General features: G+C 42.0%; 1 protein-coding gene across 1 annotated transcript; it reads right to left on the minus strand.

Moving 5' to 3' along the window:
- Window positions 1–11,808: 11,808 nt before the first annotated feature.
- LOC146560750 (gap junction alpha-5 protein-like) lies at window positions 11,809–23,877 on the minus strand. Its single transcript, XM_085296180.1, has 7 exons — window positions 23,423–23,877; window positions 19,648–19,775; window positions 18,069–18,233; window positions 15,964–16,260; window positions 15,617–15,682; window positions 15,374–15,522; window positions 11,809–14,408 (listed from the first exon to the last, which is right to left on the minus strand). The coding sequence occupies exons 2-7, from the start codon at window positions 19,714–19,716 to the stop codon at window positions 13,940–13,942; spliced, it is 1,215 nt and encodes a 404-aa protein (XP_085152306.1). The 5' UTR covers window positions 19,717–19,775; window positions 23,423–23,877; the 3' UTR covers window positions 11,809–13,939.
- Between the last annotated feature and the right edge of the window lie 479 nt (window positions 23,878–24,356).

Raw genomic sequence — 24,356 nt, forward strand, 5'->3', positions numbered from 1 at the left:
GCTACATTTCTGAAAGAATGCAAAAGCATTGACATATATTTTTCCTTCCTACAATAGCCCGACGGGCAGGGAAGAGATAGATTTTGGTAGCCCGACTGAAAAAATCGCTAGCTCCAGGACGTCGGGCTAGCGATATTGCAAGCCCTGTATCTGATTGAGGAATCACTCATCTTTGGAAAAGAGAGTTTATTACAGAGAAATGTCTCTTTCCAAAATAAAAGCTATACTATCCGCTTCTTCTGGGCTATATTCTCAGCAGCATAAGGAGAATCATGTGCTAACAGCTGTCTAAATGACTCGGCTAAAGTTAGTTAGTTGTTTTTGTCTTTGCACTAGGATGATGTCGGCGTAAATGTGCAGTCATATTCGTTGTGTTCCCACTAGTGCTTTCAGGTTAATCTCGTTGAAATGACCTTAACGCCACAACACGGCAAATCTCCGTTAACGAGCTACCGCCGATCGCCCCGTGCATGGGGCTAGACGGCCAACACTTTAACGAGCTAACTGCGCTAACACACTAGTTCCCACCCATGCAATTGAGCATTGCATGGCACATCCAACATACTGAAGATGTGGAGGGTGAAGGTGACGGTGGTACCAGTGGTAATCGGAGCACTAGGTGCGGTGACTCCCAAACTAGGCGAGTGGCTCCAGCCGATCCCGGGAACAACAGTGGAGATCTCTGTCCAGAAAAGCGCAGTCCTAGGAACATCTAAGATACTGCGCAGGACCTCAAGCTCCCAGGCCTCTGGTAGAGGACCCGAGCTTGAAGGATTGACCGCCCACAGGGGCGAGTGGGGAATTATATATATATATATATATATATATATATATATATATATATATATATATATATATATATATATATATATATATATATATATATATATATATATATATATATATATATATATATATATATATATATATATATATATATATATATATATATATATATATCAGCTGGATAGCATAGTGGTTAAACTACACGCCTTTGGAACAGAGGATCGCAAGTTCGATTCCTGCCTGGGGCGTCTGTATCCAGTAAGGGTCCTAAGGCTAGACCCCCTATGCTAAGCAAGCCTACCGCAGACATGAGCGAGACAGATAAATATGAAGGCATGCCGGCTCGGACGTCGCCCGGATCAACAAGGTCCGCGTCAGGTGTTGAGGAACCAGGGCACCCTGACGAAAAGTGGGCTACTGGAACAAGAAGGCATCGGTGGGCAAGGGACGAAAACAGGGCGTTGTTGGAATGCTACTACGCAAGTAACCCCGGCGGAAGGGGCTACATGAATAGGATGAGGGACCTATGGATTCTTCGATACCCAACATCCACAATGACGGCGAAACAACTAGTAGCTCAGTGTTCCAACATTCGAAAGAAGGGACTGCTCTCACAGCTAGAGATTGACGAGGTACAACACAAATGCTACGGCAAGGAGGAGTCAGGACGCCAGGTCAGGGGGGAGATATCATCACCCCCACCCGAGATTGGGTACATAGCCCCAAGTGCGATAGGAGAAGGATCGTTGAGTGCGAGAGGAACTGACCTGAAAAATAGGATCATGGCCAAGCTTGAAACCTGGATCCCCCGTAGCCGGTTACCAAGATTACGTGAAGTACCCTCAGAAGGTCTGCTAGATGATGTTAATACAGCACTACGGACAATACCTACAACCACGGTTACCGACACTAACAAGCTGATCTACAATACGGCAGCAGTGATCAGTGAGATGCTTGGCTACAAGTTGAACAGCCACAAGGGGCAGTACCCTCCATGGAGAAGGAGGCTAGAGGGCAAGATCAAAGTAGCACGGAGGGAGGTTAGCCAACTAACGGAGTTGCAGAAAGGTGCGACAAAGAAGGTGCATAAGAAATACAGCAAGTTGTCCATACCTGAGGCCTTGGAAACTGCCAAGCAAAGACTCACAGCCTTGGCCAGCCGCTTGAGGAGGTACACCAGAGAGATAGAAGGCAGGAGAATAAACCAGCTGTTCTCCACAGAACCAGCAAAGGTGTACTCTCAGTGGCAAGGGAACAATAAGAGAACAGCACCACCAAGGCTGGAGACGGAGCAATACTGGAAGAGCATATGGGAGAAGGATGCAACCCATAACGGCAATGCTCAGTGGCTAGAGGATCTGAGGGCAGACCACAGCGACCTCCCTGAACAGGGTCCAGTAACCATCACAGTGGCAGATATCCAAGAAAGGGTCTCCAGTATGAAGAGTTGGACAGCACCAGGGCCCGACATGGTTCACACCTACTGGCTGAAGAAGCTGACTGCACTCCACGAGCGTCTGGCAGCACAAATGAACCAGCTGCTAGTTAACGAAAGACACCCGGAATGGCTAACTGAAGGCCGGACGGTCCTGATCCCCAAGGACCCCAAGAAGGGACCGGTCCCCTCCAACTACCGACCAATAACCTGCCTCAGTACTACATGGAAGCTCCTGTCAGGTATCATATCGGCTAAGATGAACAGGCACATGGGTCAATACATGAGCGGGACACAGAAAGGAATTGGCAAGAATACCAGAGGTGCAAAACACCAGCTACTGGTAGACAGAACAATCAGCCGAGACTGCAAGACCAGACTGACCAACCTGTGCACTGCCTGGATTGATTACAAGAAGGCCTATGACTCAATGCCCCACAGCTGGATACTGGAATGCCTAGAATTGTACAAGATCAATGGGACCCTAAGAGCCTTCATCAGGAACTCAATGGGGATGTGGCGTACAACACTAGAGGCCAACTCCAAGCCCATAGCACAAGTTACCATCAAGTGCGGGATCTACCAAGGAGATGCTCTGTCCCCACTGCTGTTCTGCATAGGCCTGAACCCCCTCAGTGAGATCATTAACAAGACTGGCTACGGATACCGACTACGGAACGGAGCAGTTGTCAGCCACCTCCTGTACATGGATGACATCAAGCTGTATGCCAAGAGTGAACGAGACATCGATTCACTGATCCACACTACCAGGCTATACAGCAATGACATTGGAATGTCGTTCGGACTGGAGAAGTGTAGTCGGATGGTAACAAAGAGAGGGAAGGTAGTCAGAACTGAGGGGATTGAACTACCAGAAGGCAACATTGCAGACATAGAGGACAGTTACAAGTACCTGGGGATCCCGCAGGCAAATGGGAACCATGAAGAGGCCGCTAGAAAGGCTGCAACCACCAAGTACCTGCAGAGGGTCAGGCAAGTCCTGAGGAGTCAGCTGAATGGTAAGAACAAGATCCGGGCCATCAACACATACGCCCTGCCCGTGATCAGGTACCCTGCTGGGGTAATAAGCTGGCCAAAGGAGGAGATAGAAGCCACTGACATAAAGACAAGAAAGCTCCTTACCATGCATGGAGGGTTTCACCCCAAGTCCAGCACCCTGAGGCTGTACGCTAAGCGGAAGGAAGGGGGCCGGGGACTGGTGAGTGTCAGCACCACAGTCCAGGATGAGACAAGGAACATCCAAGAATACATTGGGAAGATGGCCCCAACTGACCGAGTGCTCAGTGAATACCTCAGGCAGCAGAAACCCAAGAAAGAGGATGGAGACGAGGAACCATCATGGAAGGACAGGCCCCTGCACGGTATGTACCACCGGCAGATAGAGGAGGTGGCTGATATCCAGAAATCCTACCAGTGGCTGGACAAAGCTGGACTGAAAGACAGCACAGAGGCACTAATCATGGCAGCACAAGAACAAGCTCTGAGCACAAGATCCATAGAGGCTGGGGTCTATCACACCAGGCAAGACCCCAGGTGCAGGCTGTGTAAAGATGCCCCAGAGACAATCCAGCACATAACAGCAGGGTGCAAGATGCTAGCAGGCAAGGCATACATGGAACGCCATAACCAAGTAGCCGGCATAGTGTACAGGAACATCTGTGCTGAGTACAACCTGGAAGTCCCGAGGTCAAAATGGGAGATGCCCCCAAGGGTGGTGGAGAATGACCGAGCTAAGATCCTGTGGGACTTCCAGATACAGACGGACAAAATGGTGGTGGCTAACCAACCGGACATAGTGGTGGTAGACAAACAGAAGAAGGCGGCCGTAGTGATCGATGTAGCGGTTCCGAATGACAGCAATGTCAGGAAGAAGGAACACGAGAAGCTGGAGAAATACCAAGGGCTCAGAGAAGAGCTCGAGAGGATGTGGAGGGTGAAGGTAACGGTGGTCCCCGTGGTAATCGGAGCACTAGGTGCGGTGACTCCCAAGCTAGGCGAGTGGCTCCAGCAGATCCCGGGAACAACATCGGAAATCTCTGTCCAGAAGAGCGCAGTCCTGGGAACAGCTAAGATACTGCGCAGGACCCTCAAGCTCCCAGGCCTCTGGTAGAGGACCCGAGCTTGAAGGATAAACCGCCCGCAGGGGCGTGCTGGGTGTTTTTTATATATATATATGTAAGCTTGAAGGATTGAAGGCAAGCAGGAATTCTTTATATATATATATATGGCACGTGTCCATATTTATGTTTCCAGATTGTTTGTATAGTGCACTTTCTATACTGTACTCTTTGTACAGTTTTTATTTTTGCTGCTTTTGTCTTGCACTGTCCACTTTTCTGCAATGAAATGCAGATTTCCTCTTCACCCTCTACACTGCAGACTTCTCCATCAACTCCCCACGCTGCCACCTACAGAAGTTCTCTGACGACTCTGCCATAGTCGGCCTCATCACAGGTGAGGACAACTCAGAGTACGGACAGTGGACTCTGGACTTTGTGGACTGGTGTCAGCAGAACCACCTGCTGATCAACGCGGGGAAAACCAAGGAGTTGGTGGTGGATTTCCGGAGACGCAGACCCAACACACTGACACCGGTGAACATCCAGGGAGTGGACATTGAGATAGTGGACTCTTATAGGTACCTGTGTTCACCTGAATAATAAGCTAGACTGGAGCCACAACACTGATGCTCTTTACAGGAAGGGTCAGAGCAGACTCTACCTGCTGAGGCGGCTGAGGTCATTTGTACTACAGGGAGCACTTTTAAAGACCTTCTATGACTCTTTGGTGGCATCCGTCATTTTCTACAGTGTTGTATGTTGGAGCAGCAGTTTATCAGCAGCTGAGAGGAAGAGGTTGGATAAACTCATTAGGAAGGCCACCTCTGTTCTGGGATGCACCCTGGACCCAGTGCAGGTGGTGGGAGACAGAAGGACTCTGGCCAAAAGAACATCTCTGATGGACAGAGTCTCCCACCCCATGCACGTAAATGTTGCTGAACTGCAGAGCTGCTTCAGTGACAGACTGCTGCATCCTAGATGCATGAAGGAGCGTTTCCGCAGGTCCTTCCTCCCTGCAGCTGTCAGACTGTACAATCAGAACTGCTCCCAACAAACAGATGGTTACATCTGTGCTGTAACTTGGCACTATTTTATCAACCGATTCACACTATAACCAGGGTTTGCCCCTTATCTGTATTTAATTTTATTTAATTTAATAACAGTATGGTACTCAGTTTTTGGTAACCATTGTCCTTGATGTAAATATGTAAAAATTGTGTATGTTTCTGTTCTGTGTCTTGTGTACTGTTTGTTTGTATATGTGTCTTTCTTGCTGCTGTTACACCCAAATTTCCCCTTGTGGGACAATTAAAGGATTATTCTATTCTCTGTTCTATTCTATTTTGCGTTTTGCTGATTACAAATTTGAAGAATGTAACAATGGCACTGACTGTGACACATAGTGAAGAATCAGAATCAGAATCAGAAAGGGGTTTATTGCCAGATGTTGAGGTTTACAACATTAGGAAATTGCTGCGGTGCTTCAGTGCAGACAATAAGAATTAAAGTGCTATGTAGAAAGAAAGATATGTGCATGAGATATACATGAGATATATACATGAGAATAAGAATTATGAGTGCTACGTAGAAAGATATATACATGAGTGCAGGTGGTGATCAGTGCCAAACATATATACATGAGAATAAGAATTATGAGTGCTACGTAGAAAGATATATACATGAGTGCAGGTGGTGATCAGTGCCAGACATGAAATGATGCAGTGACACAGCGTAGGGTCATGTGTTAGTCATGTGGTTATTGTTCATGTGTCCAACAGCAGAGGGGAAGAAACTGTTCTTGTGGCGAGAGGTTCTGGTGCGAATGGACCGGAGCCTCCTGCCTGAGGGGAGCAGGTCAAACAGACTGTGTCCAGGGTGAGAAGGGTCAGCTGAGATCCGGGCTGCACGCCGCAGTGTCCTGGAGGTGTACAGGTCCTGCAGAGATGGGAGTCTGCAGCCAATCACCTTCTCAGCAGAGCGCACAACACGCTGCAGTCTCTGTTTGTCCCTGATAGTGGCTCCAGCGTACCACACGGTGATGGAGGAGGTGAGGATGGACTCGATGATTGCAGTGTAGAATTGCATCATCGTCCGTGTTGGCAGGTTGAATTTCTTCAGCTGCCTCAGGAAGTACATCCTCTGCTGGGCTTTCTTGATGACGGAGGTGATGGTGGGCTCCCACTTCAGGTCCTGGGTGATGGTGGTACCCAGGAAGCGGAATGAGTCCACAGAGGTGATGGGGGTGTCAGTCAGGATGATGGGGGGGAGTGGGGCTGTGTGCTTCCTGAAGTCCACAATAATCTCCACTGTCTTCTGGGCATTCAGCACCAGGTTGTTGTGGCTGCACCAAGACACCAGACGTTCAACCTCCCTCCTGTAGGCAGACTCGTCCCCGTCAGAGATGAGCCCAATGACGGTGGTGTCATCTGCGAACTTGATTAGCTTGACAGACTGGTGGGTGGAGGTGCAGCAGTTGGTGTACAGGGAGAAGAGCAGAGGAGAAAGAACACAGCCCTGAGGGGAGCCGGTGCTGATGGTCCGGGAGTCCGAGACATTCTTCCCCAGCCTCACGTGCTGCTTCCTGTCCGTCAGGAAGTCAGTGATCCACCGGCAGATGGGATCAGGCACATTCATCTGGGAAAGCTTGCCTCGGAGATGGTCTGGAAGGATGGTGTTGAAGGCAGAGCTGAAGTCCACAAACAGGATCCTGGCGTAGGTTCCTGGGGAGTCCAGATGCTGCAGGATGAAGTGTAGGGCCATGTTGATGGCGTCGTCTACAGACCTGTTGGCTCTATATGCAAACTGCAGGGGGTCCAGGAGGGGGGCCGTGAGGGTCTTGAGATGGGAGAGAACTAGGCGCTCAAATGACTTCATGACCACAGATGTCAGAGCCACGGGTCTGTAGTCATTTAGTCCAGTGATCCTAGGTTTCTTGGGGACAGGGATTATGGTAGAGGACTTGAAGCAGGCAGGCACATGACATGCCTGCAGTGAGGAGTTGAAAATGCCAGAAAACACTGGGGCCAGCTCGTTTGCACAGTGTCTGAGGGTGGCAGGAGACACACCGTCTGGGCCGGGAGCTTTCCGAGCATTCAGACTCCTAAATCGCTTCCTCACATCTGCTTCATGAATATGAAGAGTTGTGGTCGGAGGAGGTGGTGTGAAATCCTCTTTTGTGTGGGGTGAGGGGGCGGGTGTTGCAGGTGAACAGTTTGAAGGTGGTGATGGCTCTATGGAGGGGGGAGAGGTGGGGGAATGAGTGTCCAAAGTGCCTCTATTGTTGGGGTCGTTGGAGGTGTGAAGGCTGCCTGATGGCTCGTCAAAACGACAGTAGAAGTCGTTGAGGGTGTTGGCTAAGAGCAAGTCATCAGTGGAGTGGGGGGTTTTAGGCTTGTAGTTTGTGATATTCCTAAAACCTTTCCACACAGAGGCCGAGTCATTCTCTGAGATCTGCTGCTGCATCTTCTCAGAGTGCTGATGTTTGGCAATGTCCACTTCCTTAGTGAACCTGTACTTGGCCTCTCTGTAGCAGTCCCTGTCTCCGCTTCTGAACGCCTTACTCTTTTCCAGCCACAGCTTTTTGAGTTTAGGAGTAAACCAGGGTTTGTCATTGTTATAACTCACCCTGGTGCGTGATGGCACAATGCTGTCCTCACAGAAGTGGATATAGGAGGTGACAGTGTCCGTAAACTCGTCCAAGCTGTTAGAAGCAGCCTTCATTGTGTCCCAGTCTGTGGTCTCCAAACACGTGCGAAGCTCCTCCACAGCCTCGTTGCTCCACAGTTTTTTGGTCCTCACGACAGGTTTGGAGAGCTTCAGCCTCTGTCTGTACGCGGGGATTAGGTGGATCATGACGTGATCAGAAAGTCCGAGTGAAGCGCGCGGCACCGCGCGATAGGCCCCGCTGATCGTGCTGTAGCAGTGGTCTAATGTCCTCTCCTCTCTGGTCGGGCATTTAATATACTGCTTGTATTTCGGAAGCTCATGGCTCAGATTGGCTTTGTTAAAGTCCCCAAGAGCAATGATGAGAGAGTCCGGGTATGTCCGCTCCGTGTGGAGAATCTGCTCTGCGAGTGCGCACTGAGCTGCTTGCGCATCCGCGTCTGGCGGGATGTAAACAGCGGCCAGGATGAATGAAGCAAACTCCCGCGGAGAATAAAACGGTTTGCAGTGAATAAAAAGATATTCCAGAGAGGGAGAGCAGTGCTGAGCAATCACTGTTACATCTGTGCACCAGCCACTATTGATGTAGAAGCAGACACCTCCACCTTTGGTTTTACCGGAGAGAGCGGCCTGCCGGTCCGCGCGCAGCAGATGAAAGCCCTCCAGCTTGAGCGCGCAGTCCGGGATGTCCTCACTGAGCCACGACTCCGTAAAACATAAGACACAGGAGGAGGCAAAGTCTCTGTTCATGCTTCTCATCAGGGCCAGTTCGTCTATCTTATTCCAGAGTGAGCGTACATTAGAAAGGAAGATCCCAGGAAGGGCCGTTCTCAGTCCGCGTTTCCTCAAACGCACGAGTACGCCGGCTCGCTTACCTCTCTTTCGACGTCTCATAAGTCCAATCCAATAAGTCCAATCCACTAAATCACAGATTAGCAATAAAGAATGGACAAAAAAATGTATTTAGTTAAGCTGGTCATTAGCACTGTTGTATAACAACATAAATCACATTTTGTAGAAAGCTAATGAGTTATAAAAAAAAACATTATTTTATGTTATGAACGATTTCTGGACTTTGCCGATAGCTCTTCTGATAAGGTACTGTTACCTGGTTCACACCATTTTTCTTGAGCAGCCTCTTCAGCAGTTACATACCTGCCTGACCAATCAATCATTGCACAAGCATAATATCGGCCATCAAAGAACAGCAGGATCATCCAACAGCAGGGGCGATGCAGACATCTTTGTGTAGATTCACCGTTATTATGCAACAACAATTATCACGTATGAATGTCTAAATTCCTTTTCCACAAACTTCTCCAGGATGATCAGGACAAACACAACATTTAAAGCAAACTATCCATTTTAAAATTTGACACTCTTGACAACTCTGATTTTCTTCCTTCTATGTATATGAAGACAAATAAAAAGATGAAGACAGAATTTAGTTTGAGTTATTTTTGTATTCAACACATTAAACATATAACTAGAACTGCAAAAATACTGAAATGTGATGAAATGCCATTAGTTTTCACACTTTTTATGTCAAAGGAATACCAAACTGCAAGCTAAATTTTTGAGGCACAGGCATTATCTCGTTATACTCACTTTATTTTTGCTATTTAATATAAATGTCTATCTTTTGCTCAGTGCCCAGAGAGGTGTTAAAGTTAAAGGAGTTAAAGTTTAGTCCCACTTTCTATTATCAAAAACTTAATGAGCCACTAGACACTATGGTCTGGACTCCTAAACCATATCCAGACTGACAGTGTGTGATACATTCTGGAATTCACTAAACCATCATGTCAATGGTTAAAAAGTACCATTTAATATCTCTCATAAATTACCCTGTTTCACCAGATGGGGATGCTGTCTCTCCACTGTTTTCCAGCTCCACTATCTCCCAGAGCAGAAGGTTGGCAAACTTTACTACCAAAAGATAACAAAAGCAAACAAACAACAAAAACAGCTAAAAAAAAAATCTATTTCATATAATGAAGCTCACAATGCTTATTAAGTGGGACTTAAGTGCCCTTCAATATGCTTCTACAACCCAGAAGCAAGACTTTTACCCTCCCAGTGACTTGTGATTTATTAATTACTCATCTAACATTATTTAACAATTCCTTTGAAATACAATATAATGATGATGTTCATAATGGTCATTTATTGCTTTACATCTCTCACAAGAACCTCTTGTGATGGGATCACACCACAGTGAGTTAACTGTAAAGAGGAACCTGTATTCATAACTTAACTTGGATTTGATTTCAGCAGTTTCCCAACTACACACCTGTGCAGTTTTGTGACTGCATGTTGCATCATTGTAATGCTACAAGTTTGTTATAAGTAACAGCTTACAGCATCTACTTTCACTTCTAGCTGTGGCGTGGTTATATTTTTTATTTAATTGGTCTTTATTTTTTGTTATTATTATTATTATTATTATTATTATAAGTAGTAGTAGTATACTATTAAAAAGGACATATATTTATCTAATATTTAGATAATAAGCTGAGCCTTGATATCTTGAAGTTAAACAACTTACCACAGATTAAACATGGCTGCCACAGATGGGACAAGAGAAGAGAGGGGAAAAGAAAACATGAAGCTCTTCTTTTTTGCAGTTCCCAAACATTCCTGGACCTTAAATGACCTTAATGGAAATTTTCCAATCAGCTCCTGTCCATGCTGGAAGTTGGCCATGGGAATCAGGACAAATGTATAAAAGTGCCCCTTCCTTAAACTATCTAGCATTTCTCATGTATCTTGATGCCTGTTTTGTCCATCGTTACTGTTCTGTCTTTCATGGGAAGAAATCAAGTCTGCTGGCCCAAAGTGAAAACATGTGCCATAATGATGGCAGATAGATTACACTGTCATAATGACTGGTCATTTCTCTACCAAGCAAACTGTGTGCACATATTATCAATTTGTGTGAACTTAGCAGTATTAAGTGCAATTACAGTTAGAAACACATAGACTAGTCTAAGTATACTATTAGATACTATTAAAATACTTTACTTGTGTATTTATACATTTAACTTTTCCTGCATAGTAACAACACAACACAGGAATCCTTGGTGCTCAGATGACTCTGTTCTTTCTGCTTGTCTGCTGATTTAAATTTTATTACAGAAGCTCAACAGATGTGTGGTGATGTGTTGCTTGAGATATTGAACAAACATTGACCTTGAGGTCTGGAAGTACCAATAACTCCATTTACTTAAATGTCTATTCGAGACTGACTTCAAAAATGAATAAATTGCCTATGTTAAAATAACCAAATTTCATTAACGGGAAAAAAAAAAACCCATATTTACAGCCACCGTTCTACATAGAACTCCTTCTTTCTTGGATTTCTTTTACAACTCACAACACTGATTTTTTTAAGGCTTAATATTTTAATTGTAGCTTTTGTTAGCATTTTTGCAGATGCAATGGAATTACCTGACAAATAATATGGCCTGCTGTGAGGGATAAAAGTGTGTGCTTCAGATTCTGTGAGTGAAATTCTAATTTCAGCGCTAATCAGCAGATATTGCTGTCTTCATGTTGCACCAGTACAGTTTATGAATGCAGGATGTTCCCAGCTCCAAATATGGCTGCCTATGGCTCTAAGAAAAAAAAAAATCAACATGTCAAGCAACTCTGAGTCTTCAAAGACTCTGAGGCTGCAATTTGCATTCCTGACTGAAAGCATCATGTGTGTCCTGTATATACAGTCTATGATGCTTTGTAGCAAACAGGTCTTAACTTTCCACATAATATCCTGCAGAACTAGTCGCTGCATGAACACGAACAGTTTCTGGCTATTGTGGTTCCAAGCACAAACTCTAATGGTTTGCATATGATGCATTTATTTTCAAAATGTATAAAGCATTCACATTATTCAAGTGTAATAATAAATATAAAACAAATTTAAATTGTCATTAACAGCATTGGTCACTGCTTAATACCCAACCTTTTTTGTGTGTGTGTCCAATGACATTACGAACAATTTGAAACAAAACACATCATATACATTATGCTAGACATAGTAGTAGTCCCATGCTTCATTCTATGTGTGTTCATAGCTAAAATGACCATAATATAATGTACTAGAAACCCATCAGTATCATCCAGACTGTCATATTTTAGGAAATGCAAGAAATCTTTGAGAAGAAATGATAAAAGACATGCTGGTGTGAAAAGATAATCTACATGGTATCAAATGTGGCTGAAAACAGAGCGCAGTTCAAACAAGAAGAAAATTTAGCAAAATGTTTTTAAGCGGTTTCACAAAATCACATCGTAAATTTCCAGTGCAAAATGTTAAATGAGTCAGTCATAAGTCCAGCCAATAAGCCACAGAGTTTAGGCTCAGTCTACAGGTAGCATAGAAGTCCCCAGTGTGTCCAGTGCTGGTACTTCCAAAGACATGAGGCTCAATTTTGTATTTCCTGGGCACACTCAAGGACTGCAAACCAGCAAGAACTATAAAAAACACTGCTCATGCAATATTTATGTGATACTGAAATGTAAATGTATTGTTTTAAAGTCTCATTTAATTCAAATGGCACCTAGTAAGAACAAAATTCAACTGATTATAGAGCAGGTGAGCTAGAATAAACATTTCTGCAAAAAAAAAATGTGAAGAAGTAACAGTGAAATAAACACAGTGTAAGTTTGTTATAGGTTTAAGTGAAATACCTGGCAAGCAGGTAAATGCACTAGCATTGGAGGAAATCTTCATCTCTATCTTAAGTTTATCGTCAATGATAGGCGACAAATTTTGGGAGTAAAATCTCAGAAAAATATATATTTAAGAGGTGTTTGCCTTTACATGATGTTAAAAATAAAGCTTTAAATAAATGTGCCTCATGCCTTTTTCTTTGGGCTTTGAAATATAACAAATACGTCACAGTCAGGATTTTAGTGCATTTTTTAGCTTTTCCATTTGGGCCTTTTAAGGTCCTGAAACACATTAGTACTATTAAGGCAGCTGTGACTTGGACCAGATCTCTTCTAGCCTGCATAAGCTGCTGTTAGTCAGGAGATAAAAATCACAAAGAGCATGTTTTTGAAAAGCTTTCAGATACAGTCACTGCTGCTGTTCTCAAAAAAGGCTTTGTCAGCATGCTTGTGACTAAAGTCATGAATTAATTTGTGCCCAACTGAGTCACACCAGTAAATAAAGAAAAGAATAAGACATCTATGCTCTACAGTGCAGACTCCCTCAATGGTGTCACCCAAACTTTGTTTTTTTTTTCACCTTTTATGGCCTTTTTGGTGACTTAAGTCTCAGCATATAAACAGTGCAAGCTTCAGGTGCATGTTTGTTTCAGTTCAAGAAGAAGCCACAATCCAGTTATTCTTGATGGATTTAGCAATCTGTGTAGCACCACAACTCCAGACATTGCTGCCCAGTTGTTCAATCCCTAGTGCAGGGCGATTACTCAGATGTTGGGTAAAGACCATCGTTTAAGTCATAGGTGTCAAACTCTGGCCCGTGGGCCAAATTTGGCCTGCAGCCTAATTACATTTGGCCCGCGAAGCCATACCAAATTACTATCAGAGCTGGCCTACTGGCATTATACAGCTAATATATATATATTGTTTAGTATTAAGCTTTGCTTGTTCCATATTCAGTTTTTCAGCTAAACTTGTCCATAAGAAAAGATTCATTCTTATATCTGGAGGAACAAATATATTTCAATAAATATTAACGTTAGCCCGCGACTTTGTTCCAGTTTTGAATTTTGGCCCACTGTGTATTTGAGTTTGACACCCCTGGTTTAAGTCATTAGGAGCCGTATAATGTTGGAAGGAAGAAGATAAAAGGAATTAGTCATCATTTGCATGATTCCTTAGATAAAATGAATCATGTTATGAAAGCTAAGGTGAACGGACTTATTCAGCTTTAGATTGTCTTTTATGCATGTGTGGTTTTTTTCAGCAGGTTTGTAAATCTATTATCTATTTTTTTTTTTTTCTAAACTGCGAGGTCATCTGCTCTAGTTCGGCTGCTCGTTCCGCTGGCTTTGCTGTATCTTCGCTTGTCCTTATGCAGCAGCACATCTGGGCCACCATTTTGGATCTGAACACAGCCGACGTCCCTGCTCTCGGGGGTATAGCAGTTAGCATCGGGTCTCAGGTATCTCCCATCTTGGATCTGACCGTCATTGGTCTTCTGCCATCCATGCGAATAGCAGCTCATTTGGAGGAAGTTTACCTCTTCCACTGCTGCTGCCATTTTGTTCTGCTCGGTAGCCATGTTTTCAGAGTTTTGTTGGTTTGCTAGTCGGTGGTTGGGGAAGGGGAGGGGTAGGAAGTGTGTGGAGCCAGTCACGCACTGGTTGAAATCTGGGGGTGGTGTCGATGGTGGTGGAGGAGACAAAGAGAGCTGTCGGCTCAGAGAGGTGTTGGCTGCTTTGTTGGCTTTTGTAGAGCACAAGAATCGCCTGCAATAAACAGAGTGAACCAGTGGGAAAATGTAAGATTTCAAGTTATGCTGCCAACCACAACATACCGTGCTGCCCGCTGTGAACACTTCTTTAAGAATTCACTACCACAAAATGGAAAGCATTCCCTGTTTTCCTCATTCCATTTGTTCTAATGGTAAATTCCAGGAAGTACATCTGAATCACTGAAGGCTTAAAATTGTTATTGGAATCGAATCTCTTGAGGGAAATGAAATTTCATGAGAAAGTTGCATTGTTTAATTTTACAAGACTTTAAAATCCATATGAATATGTCTCACTGTTGACCAAAAATCTGAATCATCAGCAATCGTTATCTTTATCTCTTTCTTTAATCAGGTTTAGACTGAATACAGGAGAATAACCTGTGTCTAGTAACATATTAGGATATTATTACCGCATTGCAGTATTTACTCTTACTCTTCAGAAAAAAAGCCACCTTTATTTTTTCATTTTTAGTGGAGTTTTAATGGAGTTAGTGGAGTTTTGTCTAGTTAAAACTCCACTTTTTTCTGGCCACTTTGGGGGTCACAAAACAACAGATTAACACAGTCGTACCTGATATGAAATAAACTGTTACATAATTCACCACTATTTTTGTTTGTGCAAACTGGCAACAAATTACATCTTTGTTAATGACTAAATGCTCAAATAGGTCTTAGTAACTTTATCAACCTTAAGCTTCTTAACTCATTCACTGCCAGCCATTGGCAGTGAATGAGTTAAACCCATTGACTCATTCACTGCAATTGACGGCTATAGACGTCAATGGCAGTGAATGAGTTAAATAGGAAATAAACATAACAATCATTAAATCAAATCATTAATTACCTAAAAAAATAATCATCAATTATCATCATAGTTCAAAAGAATATTCTGAATTCGTTCGTCTATGTCGTCATGTAAAAACCTTTTCTAACTAAAAAACTATACAATGAATTTCTGACCTGCAACAATGTTTCCATGCCAGGTGATGTAGTTCAAGCACACTGAGGACCAGAGAGACAGCTGACACGACCAACATGAACACTATAAAGACATTTTTTTCTGTAGGTCTGGAGACATAGCAGTTAACTGGATGTGGACATGGCCATGCCTAAAAGAGCAAAGGAACAAGAGAATTACTGTTATAGGCCCAAATATTGTGGTTAATAGCATAGAGAGAAATCAAAATTATGTCTGATTTTTACCTTGCAGACGTACAGAGGATTGAGAAAGATTCCATACAGGAAGTACTGAAGACACAGAAACACCACCTGGATGGAAGGACAGGTTTTTTTGTTGTTTTTTTTACAGGTAGACATCATGTTTTAGGCACAATACAAATACGAGTCCTTTAATGTTTACAAATCCTAAACTTTCATGAGCAATTTGGTCCAAACTCTGCAATGCAATTTTTCATTAATTTACTTCTCTTGGCATTTCAGACCCACCTACAGCCTTTGGAGGACAGACATGAGCTTGAACTAGACAGATTTGAAATCTTGACCTGCTATCAAGTTATGTTTAAGTTAAAGGCAGAAATGGTGACATTTACCTCCATGATGCTGCGTATCAGTATACTCAGAACATATGTCTGCAGCAGCGCTCCCCTCAGGCGAATTCGACCTGCTGAGTGACTTTCATTTTTTTCATTTCCATCTCGTTCCCCTTTCCTCTCTTGTTTCTCTCCACCTCCACCTCCTCCTTCACCTCCTCCTGGGTCTTCTTCTCCCCCTCCCTCCTCTCTTCCCTCCTCCTCCCTGTTCCTTCTTTTCTCCTCTCTGCGGACAGTGTGCATAGCGTGGCCCATGTAGATCAGACTGGGAGTGGATACAAACACAATTTGGAGCACCTAGAAAGACATGAATAAGATTTATAATCAAAAGTAAAACAAAAGTTGTTATTTTCATCTGCAGCAGTGTGAGATGTTTCTCAGTATGGACTCCCAGGACTTTATACTTTAAACAATTTAGGTGGGGAGAGAAACAACGAAACTCTCATCCAGAGCAGATCAGGCATCAGTGATTGAAAGTATGAAAAGCAAGAGATGTGTCATTGTTCTGGCCCATTAGCCCAGTTATGTGTTTTCATGAACTTTAGAATCATAATTGATGTTGTAATTGGTTCTCCGTTATAATTGATTGCCATGTTTCTTAGTGTCTTAGTTCTTTGTTTCTCTCTTTCTTCCCCTTAAATCTTCTTTTATCTGATAATCTGTTCTTGCTTGTTCCTTGCTTTTAATTTTACTTCCTTGTGTCAAGTCCTCCTGATTCATTTCAGCTGTCTCTTTTTACCCATTTTCCACGTCCCCCATGTCTATATAGTTTCTAGTGTGTTCCCTTCTGTTGTCTGCTGTGTTTCTGGACTTTGTTATATTATGATCTGTTTTATTATCGGCCACAATAAAGGTTTTGCTCACTTCAAACCCGTCTCATTTGGAGAATGCATTTGGATCCTATTTTCCTGCAGTCTTTGACAGAATGACTCAACTAGCAGTTGAGTGCTTGAACAGCAACAGGTGGCGCTCTCCTTTTTAAATAGGGCTTTTGAACTGAAGCTATGACTCAGTCCTGAGTATTAGTCTGTACTCAGGGGGACAAACTGGGGCAGCTGCCACTGCAGGCTTTGCAGCCTGCTTGAACATATTACTTGAACATTTATTTTTTTAGGTTTACACAAAGGATAGTGACGCAAAATTAAAAGATTAACTCACTAATCTGATATCTGCAAGAGTTTAACTTCCACCATTGAAGATTATTCATTTTCTAGGAAGCTGTTAAATTTAGGTCAGACTAATGCAGTAGAATGCAAAGATTTAAGCTTGATAGACCTGGAAATCTATGTTATAACCTACGTTGTAATTGGAAACTCAACCTTTCATACCATTCAAGTCTTTATGGTATGCATCAACCCAAAGTGTTGCCACATTTCTTGGGAAATGAGTTTCCGTTTTTTTTGGTTCTGAGATTTTGATAAGAGTTTTATTGTTTGATCTGAACTGTTGTTGTGTGTGTGTGTGTGTGGGGTGGGGGGGGGGGGGGGAGGATTCATTTGCAGGGAGGCATTTTTGAAGCAGCCCTTGCTCTCGGCTGCAAGCATAGATAATCTCATTGAATAGCCTGTATGAAATGGAAACATTTCACCATAATTAATCCCTTGAGGACATCAAGTGACTGCAATTTATTTTTCACACTGCACTGAAATAAATGGAAGTAAATAGCTGTAAGGAAGGTGGCAAACCAATCTTAACACGTGATAGATTTAAAATTAAATCTTTTTCTTCAACGACTGCAACGACTATGTTATAACCTACGTTGTAATTGGAAACTTAACCTTTCATACCATTCAAGTCTTTATGGTATGCATCATACCATAAAGACTTATGGTATGATGCCTGAAATGTTTGATGAATGAACAGGGATGTACAGACACAGATATATTCCAACTGACTAATTAGAGTTCATATTGTATTTACAGTTTTAGAAAATGTTTAAAAATCATCAACAGGTATAAAGAAGTTCTTTTGGTTGATGTGATAGAGTAACTCTAATATATTTCTAATAAAATGTCAAGCTTTAAGATGGATTGGCTGACTTCTTTATGATCTTTGATTTCAGTTGGTTAAAACAAAAAGATAATCTTTGACTGCCAATGCATTACCCAGTATCGTATGTGTGCTATGGGGAAGGCTCGGTCATAACAGACGTTCTCACAGCCTGGCTGTTCAGTGTCACAGTTAAAATCTTCCTGTTCATCTCCCCACGATGACTCAGCTGCTGTCCCGAGAACAAGGATTCGGAAGATAAACAGGATGGTCAGCCACACCTGTGGAGAAAAAACATGAAGCAATTATGACCTCCAGTCTTCTTCTTCTTCCAAAGATTAGAACAAAATCAGCATTAGCTCAGAGTAGGTTAATTGGACAAGTGTAATTTAAGTGTTACTATAATTATTTGTTTCTGCTGAATTGCTTCAATTAAAATATCCTTTAATCAAAGTCTAGACTGTGGACATTCCCATTTTTACCCTTTTTAAAACAATAAAGGTATAAACAGCTCTTAAAGGTTACTCCAGCCCAGAGGGGAGGGCCACTATAATGAATGAAAATTGTTATTTTCATCTGCAGTTATTTGTGTTTGGTAGTATATTTATGATATGGAAACTCCACCTCCATCCATGGACAAGCAGGGAGAGCAATAGCAAGACCCTGCACAGAGCAGTGAGAACAATAGGTCAGTGATTAGGTCGGGTGCACCATGAAAGGAGGACTCGGAGTTTAGCTGGATTGTAAAGTGCCATTTAAATAGTTTTCCCTGTATGAGGTTTGCCAGTTGGATGCCTTGACAACTTCTAACTGAGCCATCAGCTGGCTGGCAGTGAGAATAGCTGGTCTGCCAGTACTGACTTCATGGCCACCCTGAACTAAAGTTATTACATACTTTAGGAGCTGGTTATCTTTGTAGTACTTCTAAACAGATTTAAAAATGCCTTAGAAAAAGTACACAAAGTGCTGACTGATTGAATTGACCATTACAATTAGTTATTTAAGAAAGAATCTAAACTAGAAAACTGAGCCGTCTTACAAGTTCAATGATATGTAATGTTTATTGGGGGGGGGGTTTAAAACCAAGAGCGTCATCATTTCCTAAACCTAACCAAGCGAGTGAAACAAAGATTTAAAAGAAACAGTCCCACAAAGAACGTGAATTCCAGTCCTCTTGACCTTGTGCCATGTCTAAATTTGTTATCTTGGTTTATAAATTGTGCTCCTGGATTCCTAAGCTTTGCCAACAGTTCTGTAAACAACTTACTTTGAGGACTACTACTACTTAGCTTCTCTGAAGAAAGAAGATGCACACAGTACATGCACACATTTTACAACAATGGACATGCACTGAAAACCAGAGGTTACTATCGTTACAGTTGTAAGTAACATTAGTTCCATAAAATCTCTGAAAGTGAAGTTATTTGTTTTTGGTTTCTTTTAAGACTTGTTGAGTTGAGTTTCGAATGGTTAAACTAACAGATGTTTGTATGATATTTCATTCTAGTGTTACAAGACTCTGAAACCACAAACCACGCGTCGGGATACACAAAATAAACAGGATGATTTAGAAATACATGAATGTTCTATTTTGAGTGTATATGTTTGTCTGTCATGAACAGAGGATGTCGGACCAGTCTTGTGTGTTAGTATGCAATGTGTGTGTACATATACGTGTCTGTGTTTGCATGTTACCTTGCCAACAGAGGTAGAGTGCTCCTGTACTTCCTCCAGGAAGTTTCCCAGTAGGCTCCAGTCTGCCATGACTGATTACAACTCAAATTCCTTACTCACTGCTAAACTGTGAGCTGGGCAATATCCACCTGAACACACCAACAAAGAGCATGGGAAGGTTTGCATGAGTAACAGGTGGGTCACATGATGCATTCAGGCACATCTTACAAACTAATTTTATAACAAAGTTTAATAAAAAATCTATGAGGTACCAAGAATAATCCTCCCTGAATCAGACAGAATTTTATGTTTTCAATAGATTTTAGGACTTCCTACATTTATGGAGATGTAGCTTCTTTTTTATTACTTCATGAGAATGCTTTTCAACAAAAGCAGGGAATGTACAAGTGAGAAAATGTCTTTATCTTAGAAAAAAGCATGAAAATCTATTAAATTAACATCAACTGTTAACATTTGTTTGGCGCAATTTTTTAATCTTCCTTTAAAAAAACATTTCATCTTGTTTATAAATAGATTTTAGGGCTATGAATGTGAAGAAATGTGAAACGCATAACTGAATGCCATGTAATGACTAAAATTATAGTATAACAGTCTTATATTCAATATATATATACATTTCCTTGTTCTGTATATAAAGCGGATTTAAAATATTTTTCAAAATATTTCAACTTAAATAATTCATCCAGGAGAAATACTGAGAATAGAATATCACTTTGTAGTGTTTTAATCTGGAGAGCTAAAAGACTTGAAATATTTCAGTGGAAGATTTTGTCATGTATGTTATGGTCAGGTGGGCTGATTTAAACACATATCTTGAGAATAACTTGGGGCAATCTTTAAAAAAATGTTTTATATCTTTGTATGATATTCATTTGCACTTCTCATGAATTCGTGATTAACCACAAAACATTTAGAAATATTCTCCAGCTACAGTGATTATGCTGTATGCATGCTGCCTTTAATGCACAATGTTTTATGGTTGGCTGGGGAGAAAAAGATGGGGTTATTCTTCTGGTATTATTTTCTTTCATTTGGGGATTGGGCAAACTGTGTTACTTAAAATATCTCACTGTGTGTGCTTCTCCTTGTTTTCTATTCATGGAGTATTAGTGCACCTTCTAAAATTCCAAATTTGGTGCAATTATTATCTTTTTTCCATGCTCTTGCTCAAAAAACCTTAGTTGATGAGTGGATAAACCATTGAGGAATAGACTGGCTGTTGCTGTGTGTGTGTGTGTGTAGGTGTGTGTGCGTGTGTGTGTGTGTTCGTGTGTGTATGTGTGAGCCTCTCTCCAGCCCGGCCACGACCCCATTAATAAAAATGTCTGTGCCCATGGTTTAGTTTAGCTTCCTCTCTGTTCCCACACTCCCCCTCCGCCTGTCACTGGGGAAGGAAAACTAGAGATCTACTGTAAACACTGCTACCACACACACACACACACACACACACACACACACACACACACACACACACACACATCCAGTCTGTTCCTATGTTTGGTTGAGTCTGTACCAGTATGAATACAAATCTTCCTTCCCAGCAAACATGCCCCCTTGGGGCCAGTGTGGGCAGTCCATTATGGGCCCCAGTACCATGCCAATGCGTGTAGGGGACTAGGCATCTGGACCGAATGGTATGGAGCCCAGAAGTACACACATTCCATACCAGTACCAGGATCAAGAGTGTAGGACCCACATATGCCCCATGTTGCATTACTGTCACCAGCTGGTATGGAATGTTGATTAAAATCTGTGCTTCCTTTAAGCACTCCCTCGTTTACAATGTGCATCAATGCACAATGCTGGAGATTTTCACACCAGGCACCTGGCCTGACACAACCATCAGGTCTTATGTCGCTTGTGCTTGAACCAAGAATCTTTTGCTTGTTAAATACTCAAGTCTCTACGTAATAGAGGCACTTACCCTTAAAGACAAAAACCAAAACTCTCAAATTCTTGGAATATGACCTGATATCTTTCACTTCTTGAGTTATTTTGCAGTATATCAATAAGAACCAGTTTAACTTCTATTTTACTGAGGTTTTGAATCAGTGACCTTCTCTCAGCCTCATTTAATCTTCTCCTCAAGAGTCATTTATTCCTTCATGGTGATTCCTTATCATAAAGAATGTGCTAGCAAACATGCCTGTTTGACCCCACAGTGGGCAGGTGTGGGTGAACTGTGGGGCTGTGTGGGCGCAGAGCAAACCTACATTTATCCCACTTGGGACTCAACTGGGTGTGTTGGGGTTAAAAAAAAGTTAAACATTTCACATTACTTTTTACTTTTCTTAAAAGTAACATGTAACATAGAGTACATTACTTAGTTACTTGAGAAAGTAATTCATTTCATTATTTGTTAAATTATTTTTGCATTACACGTGGCAGTATTTGACTGCCTGGGATGAGATTTTGTGTCACAATTTTTAAAGTTTGAGGAGATTTTGCATTTATCTTTGTTATTTAAATACATGTATGTGTAGATACATACATGACAAGATAATAAAAAGGAAACACAGACAAGGTAACTGATGACGACATACCTAGGTATTTGGATTATGGATTCTGATGTTACACAAAATGTGATTCTGATGAGTACCAGACTCTGTACAGACTTCCAAAACAGGGGGAACAATAAAGAGCATTTCTGGGTGGAGTGGGACTGCTTTACATGCCAAATTTCTCACCCTTCTGTCATTTGATTGATGTCATTTCTCGAACCAGTGGGCAAATGTGACTGTTTTTGTCCCTAACTTGGAACTCATATTAAACTTGTATTAAAAGTCTATTTCAGACGTGTTGTTATGCAAGAAGCACTAATTTCAGATGCGAAACGAAGATGAACTTAAAAATCTGACCAGAAAAAAAAGTTTAAAATCAGATTACAACTTTTTTGGCAACTTATTTATTAAATGCCCATCCCTTCCTGTTTTTGTAAAGCCCAGAAGCTTCGAACAAACCATGTGTGTGTGTCTCTGTGTTGTGTGTGTCTGTGTGCTCCCATTCATATCTTTCACAAGTGATCCCAGCATCATTAATAACAATATTACTTCCTTGTATAGACTTTCTCTTGACCTTTGCATGCATGTGTGTTTCTCTTTGTGTGTGTGAGAGAGAGAGAGACTGGGTGTGTATATGTGGAGTCAGTATTGTTCTGCATCCTGTCTTGATAATGGGCACACAGACACACACACACAAACACACAAATACAAAGGCCCCCTCTTTCTCGAGCTGGTTTACAATAATAAATGATGAATCATTGACATCGGTCAGACATGAGGATGTTTTCAATGCGATAATAAGCTGAATAGAAAGTATTAACAGGTCAACGTGATAAAATTCTGCCACATCCATCAACATCATGGGCGTTCATTTAGAGACAAACTAAATTCCAAACTCAAGTAACAAAAGAAGTTTAATTTGTTAATTATTTTAGAATTTACTCAAAGATTTCTCTATCTTTATGCACACTGGCATGCACACACACACACACACACACACACACACACACACACACACACACACACACACACACAACTTTTATTTGTGGCACTTCTTTGTGATCTTATTTAAGGTTTTGGGGTCTGAAAATGCTGTTTTGTGGTCATTTTTAGCACTGATGTGGTCATTATTAACACTGGAATGCATAAAAACAGAAAAAGATGCTTACACTTTTGATATTAATTAAATATTTAACATCTTAATCTTAAAATGAAGACATTAGCCATACTGTAAACATGTTGCACTAAAACTCTGCCACATACAGATACTTTACCTGATTTAGGATACAGAGAAAGGAAACTTCTAATCCAGTGATAGCCTGATGATTGTAGACTGAAGTTAAACTGATGGATGCTTTCTTCTTGTTGGTGAGGTGCTAGTAAGCCAGGCACTCCTCCTCTTCAGAGTTGATCCTCAGGATGTAGGAGCAGCAGATTTAACAGCTGACAGATGCACGTATTCAGATGATCTGTGATGAATGACGGCCACTCTCCAGCTGTGAGTGTGAGCGTTCCTGCTCAGCCTCAGTCACTGAATGTCAGCGTGAATTTGATGAACCCGACAAACTTCAGGACAGACAGGTTGAGACTGACACAAAGACGGATCGACGGAGAAGGTCAAGTTGATTCAGGGGATTGAAAAAGGAGTCAATCCAGCAGTTTGGAACAATTTGTGTCCAGAGAGATCTGAACTGAAATGAAATGTGTGTGAAGCTGTAGTTTATACCCCCTTCTCTCTCTCCCTCTCTCTCTCTCACTCTCTCCCCCTCTCGCTCCCTCTCCTCCTTCTACATCTCCAGAGGAAGTGGGCCTGGTGCCTCGCTGCCTGCTATTCAACTCTCAAATATAGGTGCATGTGTTTGTTTGTAGTGTTTGGCACTGAAGGAAGTCACATATTGTATTAAGACACAATAGCTAAAAGACCCAGTCCTGCATTCCTTCATGTCACTCTCTTGACATATATCTCTCTGCTTCTCTTAAGCTCTGGTAAGTGACTTAAGCTTAAAGTATAATTCCACAGGATTTATTATGGAATCTCTTTGGAAAACCGCTGGTTAAGTTCCTGCACTGAGACTCTTCCGAAGATAAACACAAGCTGGTTTCAGTTTCTTAAGTCTTTCGTTTTTGTGATTTCAGTGAATTACATTCATTTCATTTACTTATTTGTTTTTAATGGAAACTGAAATTTGCCAAATATAATCAAAAAGT

The sequence above is a fragment of the Mchenga conophoros genome, linkage group LG13 (genome assembly GCF_057382185.1).
Source record: "Mchenga conophoros isolate Kocher_MC1m ecotype Shallow Benthic linkage group LG13, M_conophoros_male_GT1.1, whole genome shotgun sequence".
NCBI classification, from domain to species: Eukaryota; Metazoa; Chordata; class Actinopteri; order Cichliformes; family Cichlidae; genus Mchenga; species Mchenga conophoros.

Excerpts from the sequence above, each read along its gene's own strand:
- LOC146560750 (XM_085296180.1), bottom strand. The coding sequence starts at position 19,716 with ATGGCAGACTGGAGCCTACTGGGAAACTTCCTGGAGGAAGTACAGGAG. Across the intron at positions 18,234-19,647 it reads ACTCTACCTCTGTTGGCAAG|GTGTGGCTGACCATCCTGTT; the intron begins GTAACATGCAAA and ends TTTTCTCCACAG. Across the intron at positions 14,409-15,373 it reads GCATGGAAACATTGTTGCAG|GCGATTCTTGTGCTCTACAA; the intron begins GTCAGAAATTCA and ends TGTTTATTGCAG.